The sequence below is a fragment of the Erythrolamprus reginae genome, chromosome 1, assembly GCF_031021105.1.
Source record: "Erythrolamprus reginae isolate rEryReg1 chromosome 1, rEryReg1.hap1, whole genome shotgun sequence".
Taxonomy (NCBI): domain Eukaryota; kingdom Metazoa; phylum Chordata; class Lepidosauria; order Squamata; family Dipsadidae; genus Erythrolamprus; species Erythrolamprus reginae.
In genome coordinates this window covers 221012019-221026082 of record NC_091950.1, presented here as the reverse complement: position 1 = coordinate 221026082, position 14064 = coordinate 221012019, and the positions used below count along the sequence as shown (strand labels likewise).

The 14064-nt window shown below is 34.7% G+C and overlaps 1 protein-coding gene across 1 annotated transcript in view; it reads right to left on the bottom strand.

Annotated features, from left to right (window-relative positions):
- Window positions 1-986: 986 nt before the first annotated feature.
- The window catches only part of TRAF3IP1 (TRAF3 interacting protein 1), a 94628-nt gene continuing 81550 nt past the window's right edge, over window positions 987-14064 (bottom strand). Inside the window, exons 6-8 of the mRNA XM_070758442.1 lie at window positions 10485-10558; window positions 8913-9136; window positions 987-2957 (exon numbers count right to left, since the gene is read on the bottom strand). Of these exons, the coding sequence (XP_070614543.1) occupies window positions 2798-2957; window positions 8913-9136; window positions 10485-10558 (458 nt within the window). The 3' untranslated portion in view covers window positions 987-2797. The remainder of the gene's footprint in view (window positions 2958-8912; window positions 9137-10484; window positions 10559-14064) is intronic.

The window sequence follows — 14064 nt, the reverse complement described above, 5'->3', positions numbered from 1 at the left end:
AAATAAAATGACAACGTTTGGGTGGGTGGAGGGAGCCTCATGCTGCTGCCGCTACCAGCTGGCCACCGTTGCTACCAGCATGCCCAAACCAGACTATACCAGTAGTATTTCACCCTTGCCCCTATGATATACCAGGGGTGGCATTTGGATCTTGAGGCAAGCATGGAGATGTCCCTTATTGGTTTTGTGACAATAATCAAGACAAGATTTGTCATTGATCCAGGATAGGTTTTCTTTCCTTCTCACTCTATTCTCACTCTACTCTCTAGAGCCATGATGGCACATATGGCACGCAAAGCCATATGGGAGGGCACACAAGACTTTTTCATGTTTCAGCTCCAGCATGCATATGTGTGCTGGCCAGTTGATTTTCGGCTTTGGGAAAGGCCGTTTCGTCCTCCAGGTGTTTCAGAGACGCATTTCCCCCCAATGGACAAACTGGAAGTTCAGAAAAATGCTCTTCCGGTTTGCCCATTTGGGCATTTTTTTTCACCTACCAGTAGTGGTGGGTTCATACCGCTTTGGTCCGGAGTGCCTCACGGGTAGGAACCCATTGACACAATTTTTGGTAATTTTTTTTCAGTGTCCGTGAAAAGGAGCTTCTCAGCTTCAGATGAAGACATTAAGATGAGGGCAGGCTGAAGGGCTTCTTCCAATGCAGTGATACTGGAAAAAAATAGCTTCAGGGGTGACAATCAGGTGGGGTGTAGTGCAGGGGGGTGAGTATGCATGGGAGAGAGGGAAGGGGTGTGGGCACGTGTATGCATGCATGCATGCATGCTAACAAACCCACACACACCCCTTTTGGTACGTGAATCAAAAAAGGTTCGCCATCACTGTTACAGATGTTGATGGCAGCAAGATTACTTAATGCACAATAATGGAAGAATTCACAATAGATGCAAAGATGCAATAAGTTTTAATACTAGTTGCTTATATAAAATATTCCCTCTAATATAAATTAATCCCAATAATTGTGCAAACAATGTTCATACAAAAATAGACAATTTATTAGATTTATAGAAAAAATAAAATACAAATGGTATTTTATGTGGTACATTTTTGACAAATAAAATTGGACTCCTGTAAAAATGTGATATATAGAGAGCTATGTAGAAAATAAAAGGAAATTTCCAATATTATGTTAAGCTTTTGATGTATTATAATAATATGTAGTTTATAAAGAATGGCAACTTTAGCATAAAAATCTATGATAATATATTTGATCCATTTTTTTACTATCCCTTTTCTAAAACTGCAGATTTATAGTTTAAGGAAAGTGAACATGTATTCTACTTTGATAATATTTAACTTAAGACACATGTTCAAACAAATGGTTAGAAATAATTGGAAATTTGGAATGCATCTTAATTAAGGACAATTTAATTAATATAACAAAAAATAATTGACAACAAACATTACACTAAAAAACCCAAATTGTTTAAATCAAGGCTTACTGCTTTTGCAATTATGATTATTTCAGTTATTTAAAACTCATTTCCAATGAAAAATTAGCGAATCATATGGATAAAATGTAGTACAATGTACGGTAGAAATTTAAATATAGCAACAAGCAAACTTTCCCAAACCATTAAGACATTCTTTTATATTTATTAATCAACCCCTCCCCTTCAATATGTACATATTAAATTATCTTTCTGCTCCACATCTGGTAAAGCATACTTAACTCATGAGAAATATAACTTCACTAATAAAGAAATTATATATTTCCAAATAGAAAAATGATTTTTCTTAAATACATTCATTAACATATAGTTAATAGTTTAAAAAAACAAAAAACATTCAGTTTATATTTATATTCATCAATTCATCAGACAAATGGCAAACTCTCTTCAAGATATCAGGTATCAAGTGTGAAACTGAGTTATGAAAAAGGTTTCAATTGTGCTATTTTTAAATGGTAATGATAAACTTACAGGACTTCACAAGGTTTAGGATCGTAGAAAAAGTATTCTCAGAACAAGTATTTCTATGCTAAATTGAGGTGTTTTTTTAAAAAAAGATTTGTGCACACACATTCCTCCTCAAATCTAATATGACATTAGATGAAGTCAGTGTCCTAGAAACCATATACTTTGGTTGGCCAGCAAGTTTTCCATTATTTATGAATCTCAATAAAATAAATACAACAAAGACATTTTAAAACTATATAGGAACAGCAAATCCACAAAGCATAAATATATGCAATTTCCATATTCTAATTCTTTTGGAATGACTTAATCTGAGAAAATGAGAAAAGAAGAGAGAGAGCTAAAGAGAGGGAAGTAGAGTGTAAATGTATATTGCAAAGTATATTGCCTTATAAATGCAACCAATATATTCAGATCAATATCTTATTTTTACTATGTTACAAAATATCTTAAATAAACAAAGGTAAACTACATTTTTATCTTGAGCCTGTAATTTCATTAAAAATTTTATTATGGGATCAACTTCCTACTTCTTGTTCCTTACAATACCATAAACATATACAGTGTTTTTCCCAAAAATGCAAGAATTCCAATTCAAATTTTCCTATGGCATTTATCCAAGTATTCTAAGATAATCACAACTTTAATCCTCTCAGATTCCATACTCTGTATAAAAAAAATAATGCCTTATAGAACAAAAAGCCACAAATTGGGCTATTGTTATTAAAGTAGCAGAAGAACGGACCATAACAGATTAAATACAGTAAATACTTTAAAAACCAGTATTTTTCAATAAAACTATTCATAATTGTATTGTATTGTAATTTTATTTGCAAACAATGTAATAGGTTCCAGCCTTCCACTATTCACCTTCTTGAGTTGATAATATGAACCATCTTTTGAATTTTTTCATTGTTTCTTAAAACATTAGCTCTCTTAGTATAAATCTTGTCTTCTTCATCTTTGATCAGTTGATCTAACTCAGAAAGTTCTATTTTTAAGGGTTCCACAACACCATCTGTGATTCTGAAAAAGGTGAAAACAGAAAATTATAGATTGTATAACTAATGAAAATCTGAATGGTATTGAAGAAACAGAGTAATGACCTCTGCCTGAAGTTCTGATCGTGACAGTGCCCTTGTGGTCATGTGATAAAAATTCAGGTGCTTGCAGGGCATCCATCTTTATGATTGCAGGAGCACTGCAACTCCCCCTCTGTGGACTATGAGGCCTTGAACAACTAGGCTCTGGCACATGGAAACCTTCTACACACCAGGACACCTTGTTTACTATGCCCAGCAGTGCAGAGGCTGCTACTCCCAGGAAGCCTGTTCTGCCCCATCCCCAACTCCTGAGATGCCTCAACCAGCTAGACCAGTTGCCTGAAATCCTTCTGCCTCTCTCCCCCTCCCAAAGGGCCTCAGCTGGCTAGGTTCTCCTGCCTTCCCCTCACCACTCCCAAGAAGCCTAGCCTCTTATCCTGCCTTCTTTGCCCCAATACATCTAAGGTCCACATATCCTTGCAGCTGCTCACAAAACACCCACTTGATTAGCTAGGAAACACAATTGTTCTATTCGGGTCGTATGTGACCCGAAATGAAGTTTGAGACCCTGTAAACAATTTTCCCTGCGTATCTGAAACTTGAAATTACATGACAATGCATCATTTGAGGGGTTCTTTTTATGAGTATATTTTGGGGTGGTTGGGGTGGAGGAGGTTAGTTTTTGATGGGCGATAAAACTCACACTTGTACAGTTCCTGTATCTATTTGGCCTGGATTAAAAAAAGGTTGGTTTTAGCTACTGGAAGTGGGTTTTTTTGTATACTTTTTCCACTGGTTTACTAATTTGAACTTCTGAACACAATGAAATGAAAAATGAAATGAAAACATTAATGCTTATTTGTTTATTTTGTTCAGAAAAGCCCCCCCTGGCTGTGTGCAATTATTTCACTTTATATATGGATTAGGCTCCAAATTAAAAATATTTTTAATAACTTTGGCATTGGTATACTGAATTGAACATTCCTGATAATATGAAAAATAAAAATGAAATTTAAAAAATAATGCTTATTTGTTTATTTTGCTCAGCAAAAGGATCTCCCCCGCCCCAACTGTGTACAATCATTTTCACTTTATATATATATTGTTGCAGGATGGGCTCCTTTGCAAAAAGTCTTTTGAGCCTTTCAAATGTCTTTTGGCATTCCATCGTCCACCTGATTGGCTGAGAGGGTCTGGGCTTAGTAGGGGCTGACCCAGTCTTTAGTAACTTGGTTAAGGGCAAGGCAACTTCTGTGAAAGCTGCAATGAATTGCCGATAGAAATTTGCAAATCCTAAGAGACTCTGTAATTGCTTGCGTGTGTGGGGAGCTTGCCAATCGAGCACTGCCTTTACCTTGGTTGGGTCCATCTCTATGCTTTGCTAGATATACAGTATCCCAAATAGTCTATGGACGTCTGGTGAAATTCGCACTTGGAAAGTTTCACATAGAGCTTAGCAGACAAAAGTTTCTTCAAGACTTGCCTCACCAACCTGACATGGTCAGGGAGGTTCTGGCTGTAGATAAGGATGTCATTTAAGTACACAAGAACCCCGTTGTAGAGGCGGGTGTGTAGAACTTCATTTATGTACTGCATGAACACGGCAGGGGCCCCTTTCAGGCCAAATGGCATCACCCAAAATTAGAAACTCCCTAATGGACAGTTGAAAGCTGTTTTCCACTCATCCCCTTCCTTTATTCTGATGCGGTAATAAGCCTCCCTCAAGTCCAACTTGGTAGAGTATTTTCCCTTGGCTAGATGATTCAATAAGTCCTTCATGAGAGGGAGGGGATAAGTGTTCTGCACACACACGGCATTAAGGTTCCGGAAGTCCACGACTAAGCGAAAACCTCCGCCCTTCTTCTCCTTAAAGAGAACGGGGGCTGCTGTCCTGGTATTTGCGAGCTGGATGAATCCCCTCTTTAAATTGATGTCTATGAAGTTTCTCAGCTCTCCCAATTCTTTCGGTGACATTGCGTACATCCTAGGTTTTGGGAAGAGTTATCCCTGGCTCAAATTCTATCGCACAGTCTGTAGATCTGTGAGGGGGGCAGTTCATTGCAATCTTCCTCACTGAAAACTTTTCCCAAGTCTCTGTATTCCAAGGGCACCTTCAGGAGATCTGGAAGTGTTCCTTCCTTCATTGCAACCGCTGCTATGGATCCATCTGGCTCCTCCCAGGGAGGAGATTTTCTCCTGTCAGTCTCTAGAAAAGGGTTAGAGCCCAAGGGGATGAAAAGCTTATGATGCCCACCCTCCCACTGAAAGGTGGGAGTCCATTTGTCCATCCAGGCCAAGCCCAATATAATTGGTTCTGACATCTTGGGGGCGACTATGAATCTCAAGAGTTCACGGTGCCGGCAAATCTGCAGCTCCACTAACTCAGTCAGGAGCATAGCAGGAACTCCACCCATTAGAGAGCCGTCCACCTGCTGAAACCGGATGAGTTTCACTAAAGGCCTCCGGCTCCATAGTTTGTCAGCCATTTGTCAGCAGCTCGCATCGGTTGCAACCTTCTTTTTCTAAGATCTCCAAATGTCCTGGAAAATTTGTGGTTTAGTGTTGTTGCTTCTCTTCTCTTTTCCTTTCCACTCGCAGACTTTAGGTACCGATGCCTTTTTTTTTCTCCCTGAGTTCAATGTATCCAACTTAAAAGGCAATCTGATACTGCTTAAGGAGTGGTATCGATCAGAAGTTCAGATAAATTCCAGATACACAGAGGAATTAATCCAGTTAGTTAAGTAGTTAGAAATAGGGAACAAAGCCAATAATAAGAGAAAGAAAGTTTCGGTCCTCCGGTTTGTCTTTTCTCGTCAATTCACTCCGCCCACAGTCTATCCTTTAAACACTTCCGCAAACCCTCGCAACTTCCAACATCCAAAATTCTCCCACTTCTGCTTCCAAACAAGATTTTATCAGTCAATATAATTATCAATTACTGGGGACTTTTGGTGCAGTCTTTAGATATGTCCAGATCTTATGTCCCACTCTTATTGCCTAACCAAATCTCCTTTTTTCCGACGCCATAGACAATACAGTCGCCGCCTTCAAAGTTCTGGCAATCAGATCAATCAAATAATTAACAAAAACAGCAAGGGTTTCACTCTAAAGCCATCTAGTAATATGCAACATTGATCTTGTAATAAAAAGTAGATCAAAGTTCTCACTTCCCAGATCCTTCTTGTCATATTTTCAGCAGCTTCCTCAGGCGAATCGGAGCGTCAGCTCTTTGGGCCAATCGAAGCGATCGTTTTTTTCGTGCATTGGGGAGAGGAGATCCTTGCTAATCGGGGGGTGGGGGTCCGCTGACCCCCCCCCCCCCCGGGTGAGCTACAGATGCCTCTCTAGGATCCCTGACTCTTCCGGTCAGTGATTGCCCAAAAGGCTCCGAAAAAGCACAACAAGCCGGAGCAACCCGGAGAGAACGGAGGTTACTCAGCTGTCAGAGCAACGTGAAAACCGGAAGACTCCCACTTTATATATTTTTTAGGCTCCAAATCCCAAATATTTTTAATACCTTTGGCATTGGTATGCTAATTGAACATTCCTGATCATAAAAAAATAGAATGAAATGAAAAAAGTAATGCTTATTTGTTTATTTTGCTCAGAAAAGCCCGTTTCCCTCCCCACCTGGCTGTGTGCAATTATTTTCATTTTATATATAGAATAGGCTGCAAATATTCTGAATACCTTTTGCAAAGTAAGTACATGATACTCAGACAATTAATTTTATGAAAGAAATCCATTGTACTAAAAACAAGGATATAATGTTGAACTTACAGCATAATCTACAGTGAAAAAATTGCACAGCTGAGGGGGGGGGGGCTTTTCTAACCAAAATAAACAAATAAAAATCAATTTTTTCAGTTCATTTTTATTTTTTTATGATCGGGAATGTTCAATTTAATATACCAATGCCAAAGTTATTAAAAATATTTGGAATTTGGAGCCTAAATATATATATAAAGTGAAATAATTGCACACAGCTGGGGGGGGGGGTTTCTGAGCAAAATAAACAAATAAGCATCAATGCTTTCAGTTCATTTTTCATTTCATTATGTTCAGAAATGTTCAAATTAGTATGCCAATGCCAAAAGTATTCAAAACATTTGGATTTTGCAGGCTAATCTATATATAAATTGAAAAAATTGTACAAAAATTACGAGCTTTTCTGAGCAAAATAAACAAATAAGCATTAATTTTTTTCTTTCATTTTTCATGTCATTGTGTTCAGAAATGTTCAAATTAGTATACCAGCCAAAAAAGTATTCAAAAAAACACTTCCAGTACCTAAAACCAACCTTTTTTCGGCCCGGGTCAAATAGACCCGGGAACCGTGCAAGTGTAACCTTTCCACGAACACAACAACAGGGTTAAGGCTAGAGGGCATTTTTTAAAAAAGCTGACTAGGAACAAGAATGGGTGGATGGGAAGGCAGAAGCCAATGCTGGGACTAGCTGGCCAAAGGCTTCTGTCCATGTCTCAAGACTTATTTCCCATCTCCAATGTACAGTTGTTTAATAACTGAAATTATTGTGATTATTGAGTAAGGCAGCACGGGTGTCTCATTTAATGACCATGGCTTACAGCCAAAATTCTAGGCTCAATTATAGTTGTAAGATGACAACTAACTGTAATAAAGCTATCCTGAGATAACTTTACTGAGCTGGGAAGGAGAAAAGAAAGCCATCCAAACTGAACTAAAACATGAGTTTAAGCAATTATTTATTTATTTAATTTATTTATTAGATTTATATGCCGCCCCTCTCCGTAGACTTGGAGTATTCTTAAGTAGTTTCCACTATACTGTAAAATGAAGGAGATTCATCTTAGAAAGCTGATGGACAAATGTATCAATAATGTTTTGTCTTATACTATTTGTGTTATAACAAAGGTCAGCAACGTAACAATATAATAAAGAACATCACAGGTATTCTTCATGCATCACAAGTTTATCCCCCCCCCCCCCGGTTAATTCTCAGTATCAAATAGTTTGTATGATAATTAGGTGTGTATGTGCATGTATGCACATGTGAACATACACACATATGTATGCTTGATTTCAGGAGTCTCCCTGGACAAATCCATGTAGTTTTCTTGACTGAGAGTGAGTGACTGGCCCAAAGTCATTCAGCTAGCATCATGACTAAACTAGAACTCAACAATATCATGGTATCTTGCCTGGTACCTTATGTTGGATGACACACTATCAATACTTAAATGTAATAAATGTAGTTCTTATTTTATCATCCCTTCCTATAGTAGTTACAGAATTAATCACTAACATTTTACTGCAAGAAAACAACTACATCTTTCATTAATAGTAAGTAACAGGAATATTGTAGAGAGTATCTCTTCAACTTTAAGTGGAAATTGCAGATAAGGCTAGAAGGCTATCATAGTCAAACTGCAGGTAAACCTGGGATGGTGAAGCACTACTGCATTATTAATCTTTGCCTGCTGCAAAGTTGGATTGTGGGAGTACAATTGCAAATTGTACTTAAGTTCAACCTGGCACTGCGCTTTCTTCCTAGAAACAGAAGAACCCAAATGCTTGCTCTTACTGCTATAGATAGATTTGATAGATTGAGAGAGAATATTCTTTCTTTTACACACATGCAGTTTTTAAGGTTATTATGTTTTTGCCCTCAATGTTTTTCTACAAAAGTCTTAGATCTCTTCTAATGTTTTTGCAATTTTATATTGTTGTGAGCTGCCCTGAGTCCTTGGATTGGGAGACATAGAAGTCAAAACAAACAAACATCAATCAACCAATCAGTCAGTCAGTCAGTCAGTCAAGTGCCCCCTTCCTAAGTTTTGCACACCCCGTCAAAGAAACAGATCCAATTCAGATTTGTGTTGTAGATAAAATCCTATGAATCTTTGGATTAATCAAGTCTTTTATTGCAATTGCGATTGCAATTTTTAAGATTCTTACCCTTGTTCCTTCTGGAGGATCTCTTCAAGTTCTTTATTTTCATTCTGCCATGTTTGAAGCTCATTTTTCATGGCATCTACATCTTCTTGAATATAGTCCATTATTTTACCAAGAGGGAGAGCACTCCTACATAGGGTCTGAATGGAGCCACGAAATTTCTCTATTTCTTTAGTTACTAAATCTTTTTCCTTTCTCTTTGCTGCTTCTGATAAAAGTGGCTTCTCCTAATAATTTTTTAAAAGTTCAGATATCAATAAAAAAATTAAAATAAAGTAACAGTGAAATAGTGCTCATTTCATAAGGAGACATGGAATATGTGTTGGTAAAACTTTAACCGATCCATGTAAGTTTAACAATAAAGAAAATCTATGATTGTGCAGAAATGGATAAATTAACTATAGAATTAAGAGGACAAAAAGATTCAAACTATTATGAAGTATGGGAAAACTGGTATCACTGGATTGATGACAGAAAACGAAAAAGGGAAAATGAAACAAGGACGTAGAATATTGTAAATATTGTATTGCATTAATAATCAATGTAAATGAGGAGATTTATTGTGATTTTTAAAGTTTGAAAAATCAATTTAAAATATAAAAAATAAGAAAAAATTTGGATGTGCCATTAGACAAATGGCAGAAATTGTGGAATAGAAATGTTAAATTGACTATGTCAACTGCATATAAAGAAAATTTGTATAAAATGTTTTATAGATGGCATTTTGCACCAACAAAACTTGCTAAATGTTGGAAGTTCAGTCAAACACCTGGTTTGTATTATCATATGTGGTGGGCACACCCAAAAGCTAAAAAAATTGGACAAAAATACATACTTGGTTGGAAAAAATGATAAAGCAGCATACAGATTTGAAACCAGAGATGTTTTTATTGGGTATCCTGATGGGAAAATGTGATAAAATGACTATATATTTGACTTTACATGTACTAACTGCAGCCAGAATTGTATTTGCACAACAATAGAAGAACAATGAGATCCTGGCAGATGAGAGTGTAATTAAGAAAATATTAGAATGTACAGAAATGGATAGACTAATGCTTATTATTAAGGACAAAGAAGAAACTGAATATTTTTGATATGGACCTATTTTACCAATAGTTAGACAATAGAAACAGAACTTTGAAATGTGGGGACATAAGAACAATAAATGTTAAAACGGAGACTCATTAAAGTAGATTAATTAAAATTAATGTTATTATAGCATTAACATTATTGTGATGAATACTATTGTAAACATTTTGATTATGACTGCATAAAAACAATTGTACCCAGATGATACATTGTTTGATAGAAACTGAATATTTGTTATATGAAAATAAATAAAACATGGAAAAAATAGAGATGTATAATAGGATATCATTAACATATTAGTGACACTGAACGAAGTATTATAATAAATGCTGTTGAAACAATACTTTCTTTGTTTATATCTCTATGATAACCACTGCTTTAATATTAAAATCAGTTAAAAGGTGATTAGTCTGGAGATACCAATTAAGTGTAAAAGGTAAAAATTTGACATAATCAATTATTTGGAGTTTATTTGTAAATTACCTTTTCAGCAGATTTTTGCAAGTGTGACAATTCATAATCCTTCTTTGTTTCCAATATTCTTTGGACAAGGCTACCTATTGAAAATGAGTACCGTTATTATAGTAATTACAAAAGTATTCTATAAAAAGAAAAAAATGGACCTTAATTTTCTTTTACTGAAATAAGATATTTTGTTCTAAAAGTATTTCAGTTAAGTCCCATAGAAATACAATGAAAATAATTTATAGATGGTGAACTATTCCTCTACATTGACACAACCAAATTTTTTATCTTTTCTGGGCTGAGATGGTAAGATGGCAATTCAATGTCAACTTTTTTTGTCAAGTTTTTGAGGATACTATTAGTTGATTTCCATCACTTATTCAATTATTCCTGCTATTGATTTTAAATATATAAATTGTATATTGTATAGAAATTATATAGATGCAATATAAAAAATTATTCAACTCCTATGTTAATAAGCATGTTTATAATCTGAATATACTGATACATTAAAATGCAATTTTCAAGGGGCATTTAAAATGTGGAAAAATATTTTGAATAAAAAATTAATGTAATATCGTGTTTTGTAAAATCTTATAAAAAGGGTAAATATTCAAAATTACTCATTATTTACTAGTGATATTAATAATTTTTCATGTGGACACATTTTGAATGGAAACACTGAATATCTTTTTTCTTACATTTCCCCAAAAGGATTTACAAACAGCAGACAAACAGTAAGGTCTAATTACAGTGGTACCTCTGCCTACAAACTTTTCTAGATAAGAACCAGGTGTTCAAGATTTTTCCACTTAAAAAAACCGAGCCTCCGAAACTGTACCTAGAAAAGGCAGGGAGAAGTCTCCTTGATGCCTATCTAAGAATCTCCTTGGAGGAAACAGGGCCTCCACCCTCCCTGTGGTTTGCCCAATTGCACGCATTATTTTCTTTTACACTGATTCCTATGGGAAAATTGCTTCTTCTTACAAACCTTTCTACTTAAAAACCTGGTCATGGAACAAATTAAATTCATAAGTAGAGGTACCACTGTATTGTTTGACTATTATTTAAATTTGATCCCTAAATTTATTTTAATTTTTAATCTGATATTTTATTTCAATGAAAAGCAGTATGCATATTAACATCTATATTTCTATGAATATTTGTATGAATGGTCCTTGCACTTTGAGCTTGGTTGTTTTCTTGCACATTTTTCTTTCTTTTTTAAAAAAAAATACTTTATTAATTATATACAGTACATTAAAAAAACAGAGAAAAGACAAAACAACAATACAACATTTACAGAATGTATATACATATAATTCTGTAAAGGAAATAATAATAATAATAGTAATACTAAGAAGATGATAACATATATACACTCATAACAAAAATAAAGCATTATGCTTTATACATGGACTATTTTGGTATCAGAGCTTAATATTTACACCTGCTAGGTGTTAGTATGCTTGATTTTGCAGCTCATTGACTTTTCCGTTAACATATCCGTTTTTATGAAATTATTTTCATTTTCTCTATGGTATAATAGTGCCTTGTAGTATCAATATTTCCTCTCATTAACAATTTAATTTTTCTCTCCAAATTTGATAACTTGAATAACTTTATCGTTATTCACATTGTTCTTTTATTTTATTTTATTTTTGGCAATCCAGATATACCACCTGCCCCAAGTTTTGTGGAATTCCTTAATATCTTTGTCCTGTAGTTCATATGTAATCTTTGTCATTTCTACTACCTCATATATTTTACTTATTAAATTAAACATTGTTGGGACGATTTCCTGTTTCCAGGTTTGCGCATATATAATTGTTATATATAAAATTAGATGCCTGTCATTTATTGTAACTTTATGTCTAATTATTCCAAGAAGAAAGAGTTCCGGCTTTAATGGTATTTTTTCTCCTGTAATTTCCTCCATCATATTTTTAATTTTTTCCCAAAATTTCTTGGTCAGTGAGCACGTCCACCACATATGGTAATTTGTACCTGTTTTCACTTTGCACTTCCAGCACTTTGGGGAAAGTTTTGGGTAAATCTTGGCTAAACGTGCTGGTGGCAAGTGCCGCCTATAGAACATTTTATATATATTTTCTCTGTAAGGAACTGATAGCATTATTTTATAATTGGATGTCCATAATTTCTCCCATTCCTGCAAATTTATAGTGTAGCCAAAGTTTTGGCCCCATGCTATCATGGATCCCTTTACCTCTTCCTCTGCTAATGCTTGGTATAATAAATACTTATATATTTTAGAGATCAATTTTTAATCTGCTCCAAGTATAATTTTATCTAATATACCTATTTTTTGAAATCCCAATCTATTTTTATCTTCCTTATATCTTGATCTAATCTGATAATATTGAATCCAGTCTACATCAATCCCTTTTTGTTGTAAATCTTGTTTAGAAATTAAGAGGTTATTCTCGTCTAGAATTTGGTCGTATGTTATTATTTTATTTAAGTTCATTATTTTAGGATATATTATAGCATAATTTGGGGATATCCATTTTGGGATTTGTAGATACTGGGATTTTTGAACTGTTGACCAAAATTCTATTAAGCTTTTTCTTATGAGATGTTGTTTGAAATGTGTGTAAGATTTATTTTTATTTCCAAATACGGTAAGTAGGAATGCCATCCGAATTCAAGATTGAAACCCTCTAATGCAAGTACTCTCTTCCCCCTGAAAGTTATCCAATCCTTTATCCAGCACATTGAGGCGGCTATGTAATATAATTTCCAGTCTGGAACTTCCATTCTTCCTCTATTCTTGTGATTCTGTAAGTTTTTATATTTAAGTCTCGCTTTTTTCTTACTCCATATAAATTGATGTGTTATTTTTTTAAGTGTATCAAAAAAATTCTTGGGTCGTTTTATAGGAATCGTTTGAAAAAAGAAAAGAACTTTGGGTAGTATATTCATCTTTATTGCTGCTATCCTACCTAGGAAAGATAATTGAAATTTTGACCATTTATCCAAATTTACGTTTATTGTTTGTAGGAGATTCTCATAGTTGTCTTTAAATATTGAGCTACATTTAGCAGAGAGCGTTATTCCTAAATATTTCACCTTTTTTTTGCAATATTAATACCTAGTTTGTCCTCTAATTCCAAATTCTGTTCTGAAGTCATATTTTTGGTCATTATTTTGGTCTTATTTTTATTTATTTTCAGTCCAGCGACAGTTCCAAAATCTTCAATTTCTTTTAATAGGAATTTGCCAGACAATAGTGGATCTTCCAGAATAAAAACCATGTCATCGGCATAAGCTTGGAGTTTAAATTCTTTTCTGGCTCTTAGGCCTGTTATATATGAATTATTCCTTATTTTAATTGATAAAGTTTCTAGGGCTGTAATGAAAATTAAGGGTGCTAATGGGCACCCTTGTCTTACACCTTTCTTTATTTCTATCTCCTCCGTCAATTCTCTGTTAATTATCACCCTAGCTTTTTGGTGAGTGTATATTGCACTAATTAAGCCTATTAATTTATCGCCAAAATTCATTTTTTTAAACTGTAAAATAAGGTATTTCCAAATCACTTTGTCGAAAGCTTTCTCTGCGTCTACAAATATTAAGG